The 20274-nt window shown below is 43.3% G+C and overlaps 1 protein-coding gene across 11 annotated transcripts in view; it reads right to left on the reverse strand.

Annotated features, from left to right (window-relative positions):
- The window catches only part of capn15 (calpain 15), a 322263-nt gene that overhangs the window by 254263 nt on the left and 47726 nt on the right, over positions 1–20274 (reverse strand). For 6 of the 11 annotated variants that reach the window (XM_043711453.2, XM_087997884.1, XM_043711448.2 and 3 more), the window contains one exon: positions 891–977. The exons of 1 other annotated variant lie outside the window; for it this stretch is intronic. Coding sequence is in view for 1 of the 10 variants with exons in the window: in XM_043711448.2 (XP_043567383.1) it covers positions 891–977 (87 nt within the window). In the remaining 9 variants the exon portion in view is untranslated. Of the gene's footprint in view, positions 1–890; positions 978–4871; positions 5157–14122; positions 14241–20274 lie in introns of all 11 variants that reach the window. 4 more of the 11 variants (XM_043711451.2, XM_043711452.2, XM_087997883.1 and 1 more) reach the window with 2 other exon arrangements.

Genomic DNA, 20274 nt, shown 5'->3' on the forward strand with positions numbered 1-20274 from the left:
GATCCTGTCAATGACTCAATTGGTAAAGGCATTACCCAGTATGTCATGGATCCATAAGGATGATGCATGTCAACAGAATCAATAGTGGAAGGGGAATTATTAATAGCTTTTATAAATATTTGAGAATGACTTAGACAAATGTAGGGAAAGGTTAACATAATGTGGATCATATGGAGAGGCAGACACACTGGCCAGGTGGTCTCTTTCTGAGTTGAAAGATTCTGAAACTATGTCATTAGTTTGATGTTCAATCTGGCCAAACACATGACAAAAACAAAAAAAGTTTTAGATAATATTTCTATGCTATGTATCTTTTTATTTAAAACGTATGGAAGCCAGAGCTCTGGAATATCTAATTACAATGTATAAAACAGAAACCAGGCTACTGCAAGAATTTCTTCTTGTGAAAAGAAAGAGGACAAATACATTCTTGGCAATTGCCTGTTGAACTGATTTCTGTTTTGTCTGTGTACATGAGCAATGAGGTAAATCTCAGATCCTGTGTAAAAGGAGGTTCTCAGTTCAAAGGTTGAGTGAAAATGGCTGAAGAGCAATCCAGCAGTAGTCTTTAAAATGATTAATGCAAGATCTAAAAACTATCAGCTTCGCTTAAGTTCTCATACAAGCAGGGAATGCTAGAAGTATCACCAGCACTTTACCAACTCCACAATAAGCGTATGACAACCAGTCTTTGTGGTCTTTCAATTTTCAGCAGAAGGACTCTGTACATTGCTTGTTTTTAAAAAGTGAGTGATCAGAAACATCCAAGAACAAGTTTACTTATTCCTACTCCATGCTTTCCATTAAATGTTATCGCAGAACCCCAGTTCCAATTCATGTATGATGTCGATGCTTTGGTTATTATTCGGTAACAATACTTGAATACTTACCTTCCTGTGTGAAAGACACCAGTTGTACCTACAGGGACAAGAAGTCGTTCTTTAGAACTGTAATGGAACGTCCCTGTCTCTGCATACCTGAAAGAGTAAAAAAAAAATTTCAATTCCATTGATTATCTTTCTCATTTTATCCCCCATCTAACAGTAAACACTTACTAACAAAGAAGTTTGATAAAAAGAACAATGATCTTATTAGAACTTCATTAAAACATAAGCCAATTGATTATGCTGATTCGCTAAACGGAGGGAAGAAAAAGTAGGTAGCCAGTACTTCGGTTCAAGTTACAATTCAAAGAAATTAACCCATACAAAGTTCAACTAAACAGTATTCTTTGCATACTCAGTTTAAGATAAACTTCATAATTGAGATTCAACTTTTGCTCTTGCCCATCCAAGAATCCAATTTGCTCTCAATTTTTCTGGCTCAATAAAGCATGGCCATTATCACTTCACTGCAAAATTCAAATTGGCTGTTGTATCTCATTCAATCAGAATCAATAGTCCTTGTCAAAAGGGAGACTTTCACAAAATAATTTCAGATGACAAAACTGTTGCAGTTAAACTGCCTCAGGGATAGAGTGTTATAACTATACTTACACACATCTATATTTAATGATCCAGTTTAGGTGCATTAAAGAAACAATATGGTACACATTTCAGAAAGGAAAACTAAAGTGATCATTGCTAAAATAATGTCAATAGCCTAAGATCTGTCCGCAAACAGCAATTCAATTTCTGAGAGTCAAGCCTAAGTAATGCACCTGTGTTTTGTGTCACTGGTAGCTTTTATCTATGTTGACCCCTCCAATTTTCTTTTTCTGATTATTTTGCTAGGTTATATTTCTATAAAAACTTCCATATGAAAAAAAAGGATTCAAAATCTCCTAACTTCAGGGAGTGACTCTGGGTAGGGTGGCCACAGTCAGTGTACAGAAAAAATATAAAAGCTTCCATAGTCCCAGAGGACCATGGGGTTCATTCTCATTAGAGTGGTTGGAGAGTTTAACCTGAAGGTCACCATGCCTTAGATGAGGAGCAAGATTAAGAAGGCAGGACCTTCATGATGTCCTCAACTGGTGTGGGAATTAAACCCATATTGTTGGCAACACGCTGCATCACAAACCAACCATCCAGCCAACTGAGCTAATTGTTATGCAGTGTAGCCCTTTATTCCCTGATCAAAACTGTTCCCCCTTGCCCCCATCTGATCAGATTATCACAATTCCCTTCTCATTTTAGACTTTTATTTCTCCATTTTATAATTTATTCCTAAAATCTGCAATGCTGGAAATTTTTTCTCTCTATTTTTCCAAAAACTGTAACTGAAAAAGCTGTACCTAGGGGCCTTTGTACCTATGATGGCACTGTAAGCAGCGACTTGTATACTTTTCACTATACTCACATGAGTACATATGACAATAAAGCTAATTCTAATTCCTGTCTATATTTGGTTTTCCCATTCTCTAATTCAGTATGTAAGGGCTCATCATCACAGTGGGCCTGGAGTAGTAAGAAAAGATTAGTATTATGTGACACCTTCAATGCACAGGTAGTTCTCCTATAATGCTGCAGTTGCGTTGCAGCGAAACCTTGCTTAATAGAAAATTGCTTAGCAGAAATAATGGGGCCTATGGGAAAAATGGGGTTGAGGCAGACCAGCAAAAAAAAACCTCACGATCGCTCAAAAACCACTCAAAAGCCTAACACAAAATATAGCACAGCCTGAATGAAGGTTTAAATCACATTTATTAACAAAAGTAAATTTAACACATTACATGGAAAAAATAGGGTTTTTTTCAGACGGTCATCACCATCACCACCTTCAGATGCAGTTGTGGTTGCAGAAATGGATGTCTGTGGTTGATTAACTTCTGACTGTTTCTTGGGGGTTGGTTTAGATTGTGTGATATGCAGGTACAAGAACAAATTAGAAAGGCAAATGGTTTGTACAAGGATAATGCAGTCCTGCAGGAATTTTACAGGGCTTATACAGGAATTATAGAAGAATATTCTGTCTCAAAGAGATAGCAATGAACATTCATTAGTTTAATTTTTGAGATGAAGCTGCTGAATGTATAGGACTGTACCTGTCACATGCTCTGATGACAGTTGACATCAGCGCATGCGCAGAACAAAGGATGTGACCTAATCTCCACTGGAATCGTGCTATTGCAAACAAAGGTAGGCTGTCACAAAAATACCATTCTAATTCTTCAGTGACATTGCAGCCAAATCACATTGTCGAAACACGCTTTATACGAGAACAACTTGTAATAAAGCATTCCATTAGTTATCAAACAAGATTTATCATGGAGTTAAATAAGGAGATAACTGGGTAGATGATCAAAGATAAGATCTAAGGAGATGCCTTAAATGAGGGACAGAGTGAGACCAGAGCGCATCTGTGAAGAATCGTGTTATTCCAGTCAAATAAAAACCAAAAGAACTGCGAATGCTGGAAACCAGAAGCACGAACAAGTGTTGCTGGGGGCTCAGCAGATCTAGTGATATTTGTGAAAAAAAAGTTAACGTTTCGGATCTGGTGACCTTTCCACTGGATTTTCTTCACAAAAGCTGCCTGACCTGCTGGGCTTTTCCAGCAGCTTGTCTTTGTTCCATGTTATTCCAGTCATTTGGTTTGTCTCCAGCACCACCTTATTTTTAATTTTTTGTAATTATCTCTCTGCCTCATTTATTTGGATTATAGGTCATCCCTTCAGTTGTTATTCAGCTGTTGGTATTTTACCCAAACCATATAACACTCTTGGTCACCTACAGTGATGTATTATTTCACACTCCACTCACTATCTGTATGATCTTTTGATCTCTCTGCCCATAAATTCTGTGTGCTTCGTTCTCATTCCACCTAATGAAGGGGCTACACTCTAAGTTTGTGATTTCAAATAAACCTGTTGACTTTTTTTGAGAAGATTTGTAGCTCGGGTTGAGGTCCTGGATTTAGGTTTGCTCGCTGAGCTGGAAAGTTCATTTCCAGATGTTCCAGACGTCACCTCAACATCTACAAACAAAGCTGCATCAGAACATTATTCCAAAGAGCCACCCCACACTGCAGCACAGAGAAAAATCACCTATACAGTGTATTCAAAAAGAACAAATACCCAATGAACACAGTCTGCAGATTTCTCAGCAACAAGCAGACAAAACATGTCCAGAAACCCTAGCCACTCTCCCCTACATCAAAGACATCTCGGAAATGACTGCCAGACTACTCAGACCCCTTGGCATCATAGTAGCCCACAAACCCACCAACACACTAAAACAGCAGCTAATGAACTTGAAAGACCCTACACAGACCACAAGCAAAACTAATGTTATTTACAAAATATCGTGCAAGGACTGTAACAAACACTACATTGGACAAACAGGCGGAAAACTAGCCATCAGGATACATGAACCCCAACTAACCACAAAACGACATGACCCTCTCTCATTACTGTCCTTACACACAGATGAGGAAGGACACCACTTCGACTGGGACAACACATCCATTCTAGGACAAGCCAAACAGAAACATGCATGAGAATTCCTAGAAGCATGGCATTCCATCCGGAACTCTATCAACAAACACATTGAGTTAGACCCCATCTACCACACCCTGAGAAAAAAGAACAGGTAATGACATCACCGCAGGAAATGACATCACCTACCCAAAGAAACCCAAACATATAAATAGAAAGCAGGAATTATCAACAGAGCTTTGCCCAGAGGCCCACTGAAGATATTACCTAGGAGGGTGACGAAATGTCTGGAAATGAACCTTCCAGCTCAGCGAGCAAACCTAAATACAGAACCCGTTGGACTATAACTTAGTGTTGTGATTTCTGACTTTGTCCACCCCAGTCTAACACTGGCATTTCCATATCACAACACTCAAGGCTATAGGGCTGTATGAAAAAGTGTTGTATTATTGTGAACTATTGTAGGGTGTGGCATGGTTTTGGTGGTACAGACCTGACAGGAAAGGCCTCTTCTGTGCAGTATGATTCTAAATAGTAAAATTGAAGCTTTTAACAGAGCAAAAGTAGTGCAAATCTGAAGCACATTGCCAAAACAGGCATTAAAGTTGAGGGGAGCTCTTCAGGGGTGGCAGCACTTTCTGCTTGGGTAGGAGTCATTAAAAATCACTGGTTAACTCTTTCTTTCTTTCCAGATGCTTCTAATCTTCTGAGTATTTCCAGCATTTTATCTGTTAAATAATCCATCCGCAGTATTCTTTTTATGTATTGTAACATGGCCCTGTTTAAAGCACAAATAGTTAAAACGTTGTTTTATAGAAGAATAATAGAGCAGGACACATTGTGCAAGGCCATTCCAGTGTGTGTTTTTTAAATGCTTTGAATAATATAAACAACACTTGTCTACTTAAACAAATATAAACAGCTAAATCTTACATAGCCAGTGATTACCTTTTTTTTTTATAAAGATATTAATTTAAAGTGGACATTTAATGCAATACTGCAAAATCACCAGAAGTCAAAGGAGAGAAATCAATGAGGCAAAGGACAGCAAAGTCAAATTTTTTTTCAGTAAAAGCTGGCAGAAGAGTTGGGCTCTCCTTGCAATTCCTGCCATTCTCTTTCCAGACAAGAAACAAACTCCAATCAGGAACCACCATATTAGCTACACCCACACATTTAAAAAAAATAAGTTAACAGAGGCATACTGCCAGGCATTTGCTTGCACATATTCAAACTAACCTTGTGCATGGTGTATTGTCTATTGGACATTTTCAATGAGTTGCTTCCAAGATCATTAAGGAAATGAAAGAAAGTGGGGATTTGGAGACTATATTCTCTTCTTGACCCCAGAAAAGGTATTTATAATCGATCCTTGCTCACACTGAGGTGGTAGTATCAGGTGAGCCTTCTGCTGAGACACATAGTTTTGACTAGGTAAAGTCACAGATTTCCTTCCTGTACGTTTCTCATGCAAGTTTTCCGAGCTCATTTTCTCACATTATATTACCAAACTCACCTCTTTAAAACCCTAACCTGCCCCTATGGCGTCTCTCGTGTCTAATTTCCATTTTCTCTTACCACAGACCACTTCAGAACAACTCACCACCCAGCAGATAGCCTGGAATACTTTGCACAAATATCTTCAAAAGCATGCTGTCAGTCCAGAGCTGCCTCGTTATTCACTGATATTCGCTCTGGATTGGCAAAGAGAAATTGGCACCCATGATACCATAACATGCCAGCTTAGTTCCATGTTGGCACTCAGGTTGAAGCAATCTCAGCCATCTGAAGGAATGCCCAGAAATGCATGAAGGTAGTCAAAGTCCTTCTCCAAACCACAAATGCCACCACGTTCTCTCCAATACTTCAAACTCACTCTGCTACTATATCCATCTCTCATCAAAACTCACGCTCTTCCATTCCAACGGCTGCATATAACACAATTCCTCAATTGCTGTCAACCACCCCAACCTGGACACCTCTTATCCTGAATGTCCTTTGTCTACTCAATCACTTGGGAGTTACCCACCTGCACCAAAATAAATAGTTGCCCCATCTACTTTCATCTTCTCTAGCATTTGCCTAATTCTCATTTTATGAGGAAAACAACCCTCGATAAAGCAAAAACAGTCAAGACCAATGGTATGCTGCCACAATTCAGCTTGCCACCCCTTATGAGGAGAGGATCTTGACTCTGATTGCCCTGAGGAAGGCTTAGTCTGTTACTGGAGGCTATTTTTGCTTTACTTGGCCTTGAGCCCCTGATCAAAGGCTGTCAACCTTTACTTGACTAAGACCTGCTGATATCTAAGCCAAGCTTCCTTATTTTGTCTCTGCACTAAATGGTGCTGCAAGGCAGTAGTCAGGTGAGCCTGGTATTTTTGGCTGAGGGAACAAAACACAAACCACAAATAAAGGCAATCCAAAACAGGTATGGTCTGAGCACTTTAGGAGGCTCAGACTAAGTATGCATTGTGACAATGAGGGAGTAGCCAAGGGATGGAGCCTGCTGCAGTCCATAAATTGGGCGTTTTCCCCTGTAACTGCATAACAATGATAGTTTTTTTTAAATTTCAAAAATATACTTTATTCATATATATTTAATCTATACAATTGGACATGTCATCATTCTGTAAACATTCCATTTCTTTGTGTATCGAAACAGGGTAATCATTCCTATTCACAGGTTGGTGCGATTACATTGAGCTGAGGCGCCAGCGGAGCCCAAATGACTGCGTGGGCCCCCTGTTCTTCATAGGCAAGCAGATGTTAGACGGTGGTCTTTCCCCACCGCGCCTTGGCGGCAGCTGCCCCAAGCTTCAGCGCGTCCCTCAACACGTAATCCTGGACCTTGGAATGTGCCAGTCTGCAACACTCAGTCGGGGTCAACTCCTTCAGCTGGAAGATCAACAGGTTTCGGACCACCTAGAGAGCGTCCTTCACCGAGTTGATGATCCTCCAGGCACAGTTGATGTTCGTCTCGGTGTGCGTCCCGGGGAACAGACCGTAGAGCACGGAGTCCCGCGTCACGGCGCTGCTCGGGACGAACCTCGACAAACACCACTGCATTCCTCTCCAGACTTCCTCTGCATAGGCACATTCCAGAAGGAGGTGTGTGACAGTCTCGTCGCCCCCCCACAGCCGCTTCGAGGGCAGCATGCGGTGCGGCAGAGAGTCCGGGCGTGCATAAATGATCTCACAGGCAGAGCCCTTCTCACCACCAGCCAAGCCATGTCTTGGTGCTTGTTGGAAAGTTCTGGCGATGAGGCATTCTGCCAAATGGCTTTGACAGTCTGCTCAGGGAACCGCTCGACAGGATCTGCCCTCTCCTTTTCCCGAAGGGTCTCAAGGACATTACGTGCTGACCACTTCCTGATGGACCTGTGGTCAAAGGTGTTTTTCTTGATAAATTTCTCCACGAAGGACAGGTGGTATGGAACGGTCCAACTACTCGGAGCGTTCCGCGGCAGCGAGGCCAGGCCCATCCTTCGCAACACCGGGGACAGGTAGAACCTCAGTACGTAGTGACATTTGGTGTTTGCGTACCGGGGATCCACGCACAGCTTGATGCAGCCACACACAAAGGTGGCCATCAGGGTGAGGGTTGCATTGGGTGTGTTTTTTCCCCCATTGCACCGGTCTTTGTACATTACATCTCTTCGGACCCGGTCCATCTTTGATCTCCACACAAAGTGGAAGATGGCCCGGGTGACTGTGGCGGCACAGGTTCTGGGGATAGGCCAGACCTGTGCCACGTATAACAATACTGAGAGTACCTCACACCTGATGACCAGGTTTTTACCCGTGATGGAGAGTGACCGTTGCTCCCATCTGCCCAGTTTCTGTCTCACCTTCCTGATCCGCTCCTCCCAGGTCTTGGCGCACGCCCCAGCCCCCCCGAACCAAATACCCAGCACCTTCAGGTGGTCAGTCCTGACGGTGAAGGGGATAGAGGATTGGTCGGCCCAGTTCCCGAAGAGCATGGCTTCGCTCTTGCCTCGGTTTACCTTGGTCCCCAAGGCCCGTTCGAACTGGTCACAGATGCACATGAGTCTGTGCACGGACAGCGGATCCGAGCAGAAAACGGCGACGTCATCCATGTACAGGGAGGCCTTAACCTGCAGACCCCCGCTGCCAGGAATAGTCACCCCTCTCAGGCTCGCATCCTTCCTGATGGACTCGGCAAATGGCTCTATGCAACACACAAACAAGGCAGGAGAGAGAGGGCAGCCCTGCCTGACTCCAGATCTGACTGGGAAGCTATCTGATTCCCACCCATTGATTGAGACTGCACTGACAATGTTGGTGTAGAGCAGTCTGATCCAATTAGCGATTCCCTCCCCAAAGCCCATTTTGGAGAGGACATCCCTCATGCGATATCCTGTCAAAGGCTTTCTCCTGGTCCAGGCTGATGAGGCAGGTGTCCACTCCCCTGTCCTGCATGTAGGCAATCGTATCTCTGAGGAGTGCGAGACTCTCAGCGATCTTCCTGCCCGGTACAGCACAGGTTTGGTCAGGGTGAATCACCGATCCCAGAGCAGACCTGACCCGGTTGGCGATGACCTTTGACAAGATTTTGTAGTCTGTGTTTAACAGTGAGATCGGTCTCCAATTTCTAATTTCTTCCCTCTCCCCCTTCTGCTTGTAGATGAGGGTGATGATGCCTTTCCTCATGGATTCACTCATGGTACCTGCCCGAAGCATACTGACATACACCTCCAGCAGGTCCCGACCAATCAAGTCCCAAAGAGCGGAATAGAGCTCGACCGGTAAGCCGTCGCTTCCGGGAGTTTTATTCTTTTCGAAGGACTCGAGGGCCTTGGTCAGCTCATCCAGAGATAGCGGCTGGTCCAGCCTCTCTCGTGTTCCGTCGTCTAGGACCTCCGTGATAGAGGACAGGAACGACTTGGAGGCCGCGCTGTCGGTTGGCTTCGAGTCATACAGACTGGCATAGAAGGATTTGCTGATCCTCATGATGTCAGCCTGAGATGACGTTACCGAGCCATCTTCTTCCTTCAGGCTGCTGAGCACAGAGCTCTCTTTGTGCACCTTCTGGAAGAAGAAACGTGAGCACGTCTCGTCCTGCTCCACCATGCGGACCCTGGACCGGAATATTATCTTGGAGGCCTCCGAGGCAAAGAGCGAGGCTTGCTGGCCTTTCACCTCCTTGAGGTCCTCCGTGACATCGACCCCCAACGTCTGCAGCAGGAGCAGGTTCTGCATACTTTCCTGGAGCTGGGACAGTTTTCCCCGTCTCTCTCTTGCCTCCTGAACACCTTTGAGGATGAAGAACCGCTTGATGTTCCCTTTTACTGTTTCCCACTGGAGACTCAAAGAGGGGCTTCACGGTTCTCCAACCTGCGTAATCCCTCGAGCTCCTCGATGTTTCCCGGGGTCAACAGCTTGGTGTTCAGTTTCCACGTTCCCTTACCAGCCCGCTGCTTGTCCTGTAGGTGACAGTCGGCCAGCAGGAGGCAGTGGTCAGAGAAGAACACCGGCTTGACGTCGGTGGATCTGACCGAGAGCATTCGGGACATAAACAGGTAATCTATCCTTGAGCAGATAGACCCATCTGCCCGTGACCATGTATATCTACGCTGCGCTCCGTCTGCAGGGGTGCTGAAGACATCGTGCAGCTTGGCGTCTTTGACCGTGTCCATCAGGGCTCTGGACGTGGCATCCAGTTTACTGTCCCCCCTGCCGGATCGTCCGTCTGCATCGATGATACAGTTGAAGTCTCCGGCTAGAATGACCGGCCTGGACGTAGCCAGCAACAGTGGAAGCTGCTGCAGGACGGCCAACCGTTCACTCTTACCCACTGGGCGTACACGTTGATTAGTCTCACGGGAGCGTTTCTGTATATAACATCAGCAACGAGGAGGCGCCCGCCCACCACCTCCTTAACCTCGGAGATGGTGAAGTTGCCTCCCCGTAACAGAATACCCAGGCCTGAGGAGTGGTTATCGTTACCCCCCGACCACACTGACGGCCCATGGGCCCACAAGCTCGACCATCTCCTGTAACTGCTGAGGTGCGGTATCCCACACTCCTGCAGAAACAGGACATCGGCTTTCACGTTGGCCAGGAAGGCCAGTGTTGAAACACATCGCGCACATGCTGCGCACATTGATAGTTGCAATTTTAAACCCCATTTTGTTAACAGGTTGTAAGGTTACCCATGTCCGATTGTCACTGGTCCTGCCCCTCTGGGGTAGCTGTCTGCATCCCCGTGCAGTACGCAAACTGCTGGACCCTCGCAGGGCTGAGGTAGCTGTCCAGTTCCTCACTCGGCCCATTTGCCCGCTTCGATGTCATCGGGCCGAGACCAGGGTCCACGCTGTCTGTTTCTATATCCAACAGCGGGGCTGTCAGAGGGTCGCTGCTCCCAGTGACCTGGAGCTGTGTGGCGGTGGGGCCTTCCTGGCTTTCACCTGGTAGGGGGTGGTGCTTTCCCATTTCCTCAGGAGGCTCATCCCTTGGTTGGCAGTTGCTGCTCTCCTTTCTCCTCGCAGCGCTCTGCCTTTTCTTTTGGTGACGACCCTCCTTACGTCCCTCCTCACCCTCCAAAGAGCTGTCCGTGTCTTCCACCTGCAGCTGCCTTTTCCCCTTTTTCTGGGAGGTCTTGGTGACCGGGTGGGTTTTCCTCTTCCTGTTTTGCACCACGGTCCATTCCTCTGCCTCCTTCTTTCCCTTCTCCGCCTCCTCCTCCTGTCCTGTCGGAGCTTCACTCGGCAGCTGTACTTCTCCGGTAACTGTCATCTGCTCTGCTCCGGCCTGTCCTTCCTGTTGCGTGCCCCCTGACACCATTCCCTTGCCGGTTTGCGGTGCCTTGCCGTCCTTTTGTGGTCCGCCTCCGGCCATCTGCGCGTAGGTGGCGGCCCCTCGTCTTGGGCAGGCCCTGTACACGTGGCCCGCCTCCCCGCACAGATTGCAGTTCTTTTCCTCCTTGCACTCTTTGGTCGGGTGGCCCTCCTTCTTGCAATTGCGACAGATCGTGAACTTGCACTCCGCCGCCATGTGGCCTGACCTCCCACAGGTTCGGCACACTTTCGGCTGCCCTGCATGTCAGGTACCCTCTGCTCCCTCCGATAGCAAAGCTGGAGGGTAGGTGGAGGTATTTCCCGCTGGCATCCACCCTCAGGGTTACCTTGACCTGTCGTTTGCTGGTCCAGATCCCGAAAGGTTGTGCTTTGACCCTCGACCTGCACATATCTTCCCAGGAATGTCAGGACATCAGTTGCTGGCACGTAGGGGTTGTACATGTGGATTGTAACAACCCGACTCCTCTGTGCAGGAAGCACACACAACGGGACCGCCGACAAGATGGAGAACAGCGGCTCCCCTTCCTTTTCTTTGAAGACCTTCAGGAGCTGCTCACATTGCTTCACGCTCCTGAAGGTGACGTCGAAGTAGCCTGCCCCAGGTAAATCCTGCAGGCAGTATACGTCTGCTGCGGCGAATCCACAGCACTCGAACAACACCTTCTTGACAAACACCGTCCGATCGACTGGTGTACGCTCCTCCACCTTCTTGACAGACACCCGGACGGTGTTTCGAACCCCCTGCCCAGGGCTGTGCGCAGCTGTTGAGGCCATAGCTCTGAGGTTGGCTGGTCCCTGAATTGGCGTTAGGCCGAAGCCAGCATGAAGATCCACCAATAGCAGGTCAGCACAACCAAACGATCCTCCAACGTCCAATCACGATCCAGCGATGATCTACACTAGCTCTGATGACTCGCAACTCGACCCCTGTCCTGATAAGAACAGACACTTGATCTTAGCCAAAAGGCCGAGAAGCAAGTTGCCGAAGCCATCAGAAGCATTGCACTGAAGGGCAGAAAAGACCTGCAAATTACATAGCAGGCTCCATCCCTTGGCTACTCCCTCACTGTCACAGTGCATACTTAGTCTGAGCCTCCTAAAGGGCTCACAGCATGCCTGTTTTGGATTGCCTTCAGTTGTGGTTTGTTTTTTGTTCCCTCAGCCAGAAATACCAGGCTCATCTGACTACTGCCTTGCTGCACTATTTAGTGCATTTAAAAAAATATTTTCCTGTATTTTGATTGTGAACTGAAATGGGAAAATATTACTTCAAATTACTTGATACTCATTATAAGTAGTGTTTATGCAACTGCTGGTTCAAGCAATGGGAAACGTCTAATCACAGAAGAGATGGAGTCAGGGGCTGATTCAGAACAGATATTTGGCAGAGAACAAGCAGCTAACTGATATGGAAAATGATGATGAGTTATCAATGACAAAGGCTTCCTGTCTGCCAACAACATATTATCGGCTCCAGTAGCTGAACAGCTCGGGCACGTGAATGTTTAGGTCAGAAAGCCTCGAACCTGTGGCAGGCAATCTGGCATTCTGCGTAATGCAGTTTCCTCTACTTTGGGGAGAGGAATCCAAAGATGTGCTGGTCAGGTGAATTGGCCATACTAAATTGCCCATAGTGTTAGATGCATTAGTCAGAGGTAAATATAGGGTAAGGGAATGGATCTGGGTGTGTTGCTCTTCGGAGGGTCAGTGTGGACTTGTTGGGCCAAAGGGGCTGTTTCCATACTGTAGAGAATCTAATCTAATCTAATGTAAGAATAGACTGGGTGACCGCTTTGCTGAATACCTACGCTCAGTCTACAAACGTGACCCTGAGTTTCCATTGGCATGCTATTTCAACACACCACTGTTTTCCCTGGCCAATCTCTCGTGTTGGGCATTATGCAATGCTCCAGCAAACTGCAGTGCAAGCTGGAAGAACAGCTCATTTTCTACGTGAGAATCCTGCAGCCTTCTAGACTCAATATGGAGTTCGATCATTTTAAGGCTTCAGCACCTTCACCCATGTCCTTACATAATCCCCAAACACCAGACTTTGTCATCACTTAGGCCACTACCACAACTAACCCATTATCAGTTACTAATGCCCCCCTTTAGCAGCTACTCATTCTCCCAGGCTGCTCTTTATCCATTCCTTTGTCTGCCCATTGTTTTCCTCTCTCTCTGGGCTCCATCTCTACCTTTCATTTACTCTTTACCCCTGACCCCACCCCTTCTTTAGCATACACTTATATATGCCAACTTTTTCCTCATAATTAGGAGGAAGTGAAGACTGCAGATGTTGGAGAGTCAGGGTCAAAAGGTGTGGTGCTGGAAAAATACTGCAGTCAGGCAGCATCCAAGGAGCAGGAGAGTCAGCATTTAGGGCATAAGCTCTTCATCAGGAAGGGATGCATCCTGATGAAGGGCTTATGCCAAAACATCGACACTCGTACTCCTCGGATGATGTCTAACCTGCTGTATTTTTCCAGCATCACACCTTTTGACTCAACTTTTTCCTAGCAACAATCAGTTTTGAAGAAGGGTCACTGGACTCAAAATGTTAACTCTGTTTTCTCTCCACGGATACTGCCAGACCAGCTGCACTTTTTGCATTAGTTTCTGATTTCCAGCATTCGCAGTTCTTTGTTTTTTTTTAAAATGCAAGTACAATACATCACCTAGCCTTGCATCTCCAAATAATTTAATTTTTAACTTGTAGTTTTAAATTTCCTACTGGCCTTTAGTTTTTACATCTGTAAAATATTTCTCCAATTGCCTTTTAATTTGAAAGCAATTTAGAATAGGTAATCAAAATGGTAGTTACTTACCAACCAATGAACTTATGGCTTTTCCTCGGTGATGCGTTTTTCTTCTTCTTCACCCCCCCCCCCCCCCCCTACTGTTTGATTCCTGAATCTCTTACCTTACTGGCTCCTCTCTCTCTCTGTGCTTCCAGTAAAGTCTGTAGGCTTCTATTTTTATTTCCTGCTCTGTCTCAATGGCTTCTTGGTCCCTTTACGCTCCAAATTCCCCAGACCTAACTTGGATATCAAAGAGAAGTACTCAATGAGATAAAAGGAGGGACTGATCTCCACCTCACTCTTTCACCAAAATCAAGTTACACTCAAATGCAATGCAGCAGTTCTGGAAGAGCCCTCCTTTAATGGCTTCTAATTCAAAGATTTCTGGTACTGGATGAAACCAGTTCTCTAATTAATTAGCTTGAGCTGACGACTGTAAATTTCTGTTTTAAAGCTGCAATTAAACAGCACCCAATGAAAAGAGCAACATTTAGTTTAATTGAGTGCATGTGCACGGTGTTTTGGGAATATGCAGAGGGCAAAGCATTTATACTTCCATATTATATACCGTTGTGTGTTATTCAATAAAATTGTTTAAGTTTTGATTTGACAAAGTCTAGTTGTATTTATTAAGAAATCTGGTTGATAGATCTTTGTTTAAAAGATGATATAGATAAAGGTATTTTAATTTGTCATCATGGTAACTAGAAAAGTATTTTTGTTTTATGTTGTGACTCATGGAGCAATGAGACAAGAGTGAAGTGAACTTCAACAGTCTCAGTTGTAACTTAGGCTATAATTGCCAAAAAATGATGGTAGTGGAGGCTTACCATACTGATTTCTGGGACAATGCAAGTATCCTGTGAGGATACAGGGCCTATTTTCTATAGAGTTCAGAAGAATAAGAAGTGATCACATTGAAGCACACACATTTTAGAGGGTGAATGCAGAAAACAGGTTTTCCCTGGTCTCATGGACAATAACCAGGATACACAGCCTCAGAATAAGAGAAGTTATTTAGGACATTCTTAACTCAAAGGGTGGTGAATCTTTGAAACTTTCAGTCTCTGAGGATTATGGAAGCTGAGTCATTGATTATGTTGAAGAGAAATCAATTGTTTCCTAGATACTAATGATAATAAGGGTGTTCTCTACATGGTCATTAATACCTTGTTCTTCAAGTAATAACACTCAGGTAATTAGAGTCATAGAGAGGTACACCCCTCTATTTTCACAATTCCATTAACCAAACTCCATTAACCAAAGTAAAAGATAAAATAGATTAAACCAAACTACTTACAAACAAACAAATTCAAAGTGTTTTAAACACATGGCAAATATATAATCCCATTAATCCAAAACACTCCTTTACAAGTTCCAAAAGCAACTTCCACAATATCCAAAAGCACTCTTTTTATGGTACTCACAGCAGAGATGAAAAAAAAACATCCAAACACCTGAATAGAATTAAGCTAATCATGATTTTAACTTCTCAGCTCGAAATGCTGGTAGCTTCTTCCTGGAGCCTCCACCTCATACACCTGAACTTAACCGTGCACAGTTTCAAGTAACCTCTTCAGGGTTTTATCTCAATACTTCTGCTTCAGGGTTATCACTGACCCCTTACCTCAAAGGCAATCTAGTTTTACTATTTCTACCCTTCTCAAAAATATTGCTCCATACAACCATTTCTATCCAGAACTTCACAGAACTGCCAAAAACAAAATAAAATTGAAAATAAAATGTTTAAGCTTTGGGTGGTTCCCCTAAGCTTAAACAAAATCTAGATATTTACAACAGACCATAAAGCATCATGGTTTTCTAAGGCTTAAAATATCCTAAGGTAAACAAAAACAAACCATTAATGCAACCAAGCTGTAAAAAGAAAATCACCATGGCTACAAAAGTATTTATAATTTGGAGATGCCGGTATTGGACTGGGGTGTACAAAGTTAAAAATCACAACACCAGGTTATAGTCCAACAGGTTTAATTGGAAGCACACTAGCTTTCGGAGCGACGCTCCTTCATCAGGTGATTGTGCCACAATCACCTGATGAAGGAGCGTCGCTCCGAAAGCTAGTGTGCTTCCAATTAAACCTATTGGACTATAACCTGGTGTTGTGGGAAGTATTTATAAGTTACTTATCAACTTCAGATACACAGAAAATCCTGATGTTACTAATCAAAAGGTTTAACACCCAAACAAACTAATTAAGTGTCTGTTTCCATGCAGCATGGCTCTATAAATCAGACAGTTTACATCACAGATGGAAATTTAAAATCCAGATGTTCTTTATCTGGAAGCTGATATGGGTCAGTGAGTACAGGAGTGATGTATGAATGAGACTTAGTACTAGACACAAGCCGCAGAATTTTGGATAACTTCAAATTTGAAGATGTGGAATTGCATTCCTTTTTGCAGAGGATATTGATATTCAGTTTCAGGAAGTGACCAATTTGCTTCAACCAGAGAAACGGTTGAAGCAGGGAGCAGATGGGTGTTAAATATTATGTCAAACATTGGTTATAGTTTAATTATTTAATGGAAAATTTCACAAATATTTCCAAAGACATGCAACATCTAATTTTATTTTTGAAACATGTATTTGCGTTAGTATACAGTTCATTGCCTCAGTTTGAGAACAAAGTTATACACACATTGGAGTCTGTTGATTACTGAGCATTATTCCGTCTGTCTTCATGTGCGGATATATGTAGCAGTAATTCATTCAAAAACTACTGAAACATACAGACCTTTAAAATGAATTACTGCAATTGGGACATTAAACAGAATTAATACAACTGTCATTATATATTTCAAAAATGAAAATTTTATTGCAGTTTAATATTGGCCAAATGTATCTGCCAGATGTCTCATCATCATTTTGCATTTAGTAGATATCTTTTACTTTGAGTTATAAATAGTACAAGCAACTCAGCTCAGTGGTCAGCCAAGTGATTCAGTGTACTACTAACTTGATAAAGCACAGCATGTTTAGTTTATAAACCAGGTTGGATTAAACAAAGCACTGAGAAATGTGCAATTAACCTCCACTTTTAGAAAGCAGACAGAAAATGGCCAGGAATTATGCTTCTGATCCCCAATCAACAAATCTATTGGCCTGCTTGAAATGTTAAAGTACAAACCAGCCAAATTACCAAACTTCATTAACTGATCAAATACTTTATGACAAAATATTTGAGGTCTGAAGCAGCTACAGAACAGATATGGCTTTGTAGCAGCAAGAGTAGAGAAAATTCAGGGGAAAAACAGGGGTGGGGAGGTGGGTTAAAGAAAAAGGAAGTTGAGGAACATAGAATAAGAAGCCATTTCAACCTATCAGGCCTGTTCTGCCATTCAATTCGATTTTAACTGATCATCTTTCTCAATGCCACTTTCCCATCTCCATATCCCTTGATGTCATTCGTCACCAGAATCTATTGGCTTCTATTTTGAAGCTTCTCAATAGGATAGATATTTCCAAACATTCACCAACTTTTTAGTGAAGAAATTCTAAATGGCCTACCTATAATTCAGAGATTACATCCTCTGTTTTTAGACTAACCAGCCAGAGGAAATATCTCATTTATATCTACCGTGGAACACCTTTTAAGAATTTTATAATGTTCATCAAGTTCACTTCTCATTCTTCCAAACTCTATAAAATAGAAGCCCTGTGTTCTCAGTCACCCTTCATAAAATAATCCTCCATGCCAGGGATTAATCTGGTGAACTTCTGTTACACTCCCTCTCTAGCAAGTATATCCCTCCTTTGATAAGATAACTAAAATGGTGCACAGAATTCCAAGCGCAATCTCACCATAGCTCAATACAATTGTAACAAGACAATGCTAAAATACCATTTGCCTTCCCTACCAATTGTTACACCTGCACGCTAGCTTTTAGTAACACATGAAAAAGGACACAAATAGTCCTGTTGGATACTGACACTTCCCAAGCCCTCATAATTCAAGAAATACATTGTTTTCATCAGTATATAACTTCACAGTTATTTACATTTCATGTCATCTGCCTTGTTCTTACCAATTAATTTAACCTGCCTGCTTGAAGTCTTTTTTCATCATCCTCATAATTTACATGTCCACCTTGTCTTGTCATTAGCAAATTTGGAAACATTACAACTAGTACCCTCATCCAAATTGTTTACATAAATGACGAACAGCCATGGCCCCAACATTGATCCTTGTGGTAGCCCCCCCATAACAGTTTACCACCCCGAGAATAGCCAGCTTATTTCTACTGTCTGGTTTATGTCTAATAACAAATTCTCAATTTATTACCCCCCCCCCTCCCCCAACCCATCCCCTCTAGTTTTGTTTACTCATCTCGTTTATGAGACATTTTCCTTCTGAAAAATCCAAATGTCACATGCACTGGTTCTCCTTTATCCATAAGAAACTTCCTGAGAAAACTTCAGGAGGTGTATCAAACATGATTGCTGTTTTAATTCTGTCCAATTTTACTACTAGTTTTTAAATGCCCAGGTATCATAATTTTTAAAAAGATACTAATATAGTTTCCCTACTAATGACATCAAACTGATCTGTGGTTCTCTAGCCTCCTTCCTTCCTTAAATAAGGATTATGATTTTCTACTTTGCAATCTGCAGGAACCTTTCCAGAATCTAGAGCATTTCAGAAAATAACCAGCAATGCAAACATTCTCTCTACAGGCACCTCTTTTAAGTACACTAGGGTGTAGCTAAGCTGGTCAGAATGTTCAATGCCATTACTTTTGGGTAATACCTCTTAATAATTTCTTTCAGTTCCACAGTTTCACAAGTCCCTTGGATGCTTAATATTTCTGGGAGATTTTTAGCACCTTCTTGCATGAAGACTAAAATTTCAGTTTCTCAGCCACTTTCCTGTTATCGACTAGAAATTCACATCTATCCATATGTAATGGGCTTAAATTTAGCTTGTTTTTATTCTCTCTTTGCCCTTTCTTCAATCTGTTTAAAAGGCACCTAAGGCATCTGGGTGGGTATATGAATAGGAAGAGTTTAGAAGGATATGGGCCAAGAGCTGGCAAATGGGATTAGATTAGGTTAGGATATCTGGTCGGCATGGACAAGTTGGACCGAAGGGTCTGTTTCTGTGCTGTACATCTCTATGACTCTATGTTCCTTATCTTCCTTTACTGAATTACAAATTGCACCCAACCTTTGGGCTGAATGCTGTTCTGGTCACTATTTTGGAAACTATTTTATTATATCATTCTACTATGCAAGGAACAAGCTCCCACACATGCTGGAAGTAAGTAAGGCAACCAAATGTTTCAAAGCTTTAAATTCTTTTCACATTTTTGCAATCTTAATTAAGAGAATACATAAAGATTGCCAAACACAGCATCTTATTCAGTCAGTCCAAAACAACGAAGGTCCTATTCAAACAGTCCTGAACCGCAATGTTCAGATTTCCTGTAAGCATCAGCAGCATTTAATGCTCACTCTCTGGAAAGATACTAAAGTTTGCTTTTAACATACTCATTATTGGTCCCATAATATTGCTGCAGAAAAGAAGAAATCCACTAATTAAATCAGGCACGTTTTCCTCAAAGGTTAACGTGTAATCCAGTATCTGCCAGTCGCAGACGCAAGCAGGTCATCAATATTTGATAGGCTTTTAATTTGTTGTGAAAATGGAGCCCTAGATTCTGCTATTATCACATAGTAAAAGCACTTTGGTCCAGTAAATCAGGGCAGGATGTACACACTTCACGTTAAGATCCTGGGGAGCATTATCAAACAAGTTGCAAGTAGGCATGGTATAAAAATCTTGTTATTTTCCCCATTAAAACTTCATGATATAAAAATGCATGTAATGTAGATTTGTTAATGCATGCTAATCCAAGATGGTGGCAGAGTAGGGCACATCTGCTCTGCCCACGTTTTCCTGACCTTGCGAAGAGCTCGGTCATTGCGATGACATCAGTGGCAAGTTTGGGTTCCCGGCAGCTTCTGAATCGATGCGATGAGCTCAGCACTGACTCATGATTACTGTAGTGGAGGGGAGTTTGGTTTGCCACGGCATCTGCATCCAGCACAGATTCATGAGAATTGGGGCCTAATACAATTTCCGGTGGCATTGGCGGTGGCTGTATCAGCGAGGTGGGCCCAGAATGGACTCTTGGTCAGTGGCAGCAGAGTAGAGTCTGTCGGTGTGGGACTTGGCAGCATTGATGGTAGCTGCATTGGCAAGGTTAGGGAGGATTCATGGTGGCGACAGCATCGGTGAAGGCGAGATGGCAC

This window comes from Chiloscyllium plagiosum, unplaced genomic scaffold (assembly GCF_037043375.1).
Source record: "Chiloscyllium plagiosum isolate Xiang-an unplaced genomic scaffold, Cpla_swu_hap1 HiC_scaffold_20, whole genome shotgun sequence".
Lineage (NCBI taxonomy): Eukaryota > Metazoa > Chordata > Chondrichthyes > Orectolobiformes > Hemiscylliidae > Chiloscyllium > Chiloscyllium plagiosum.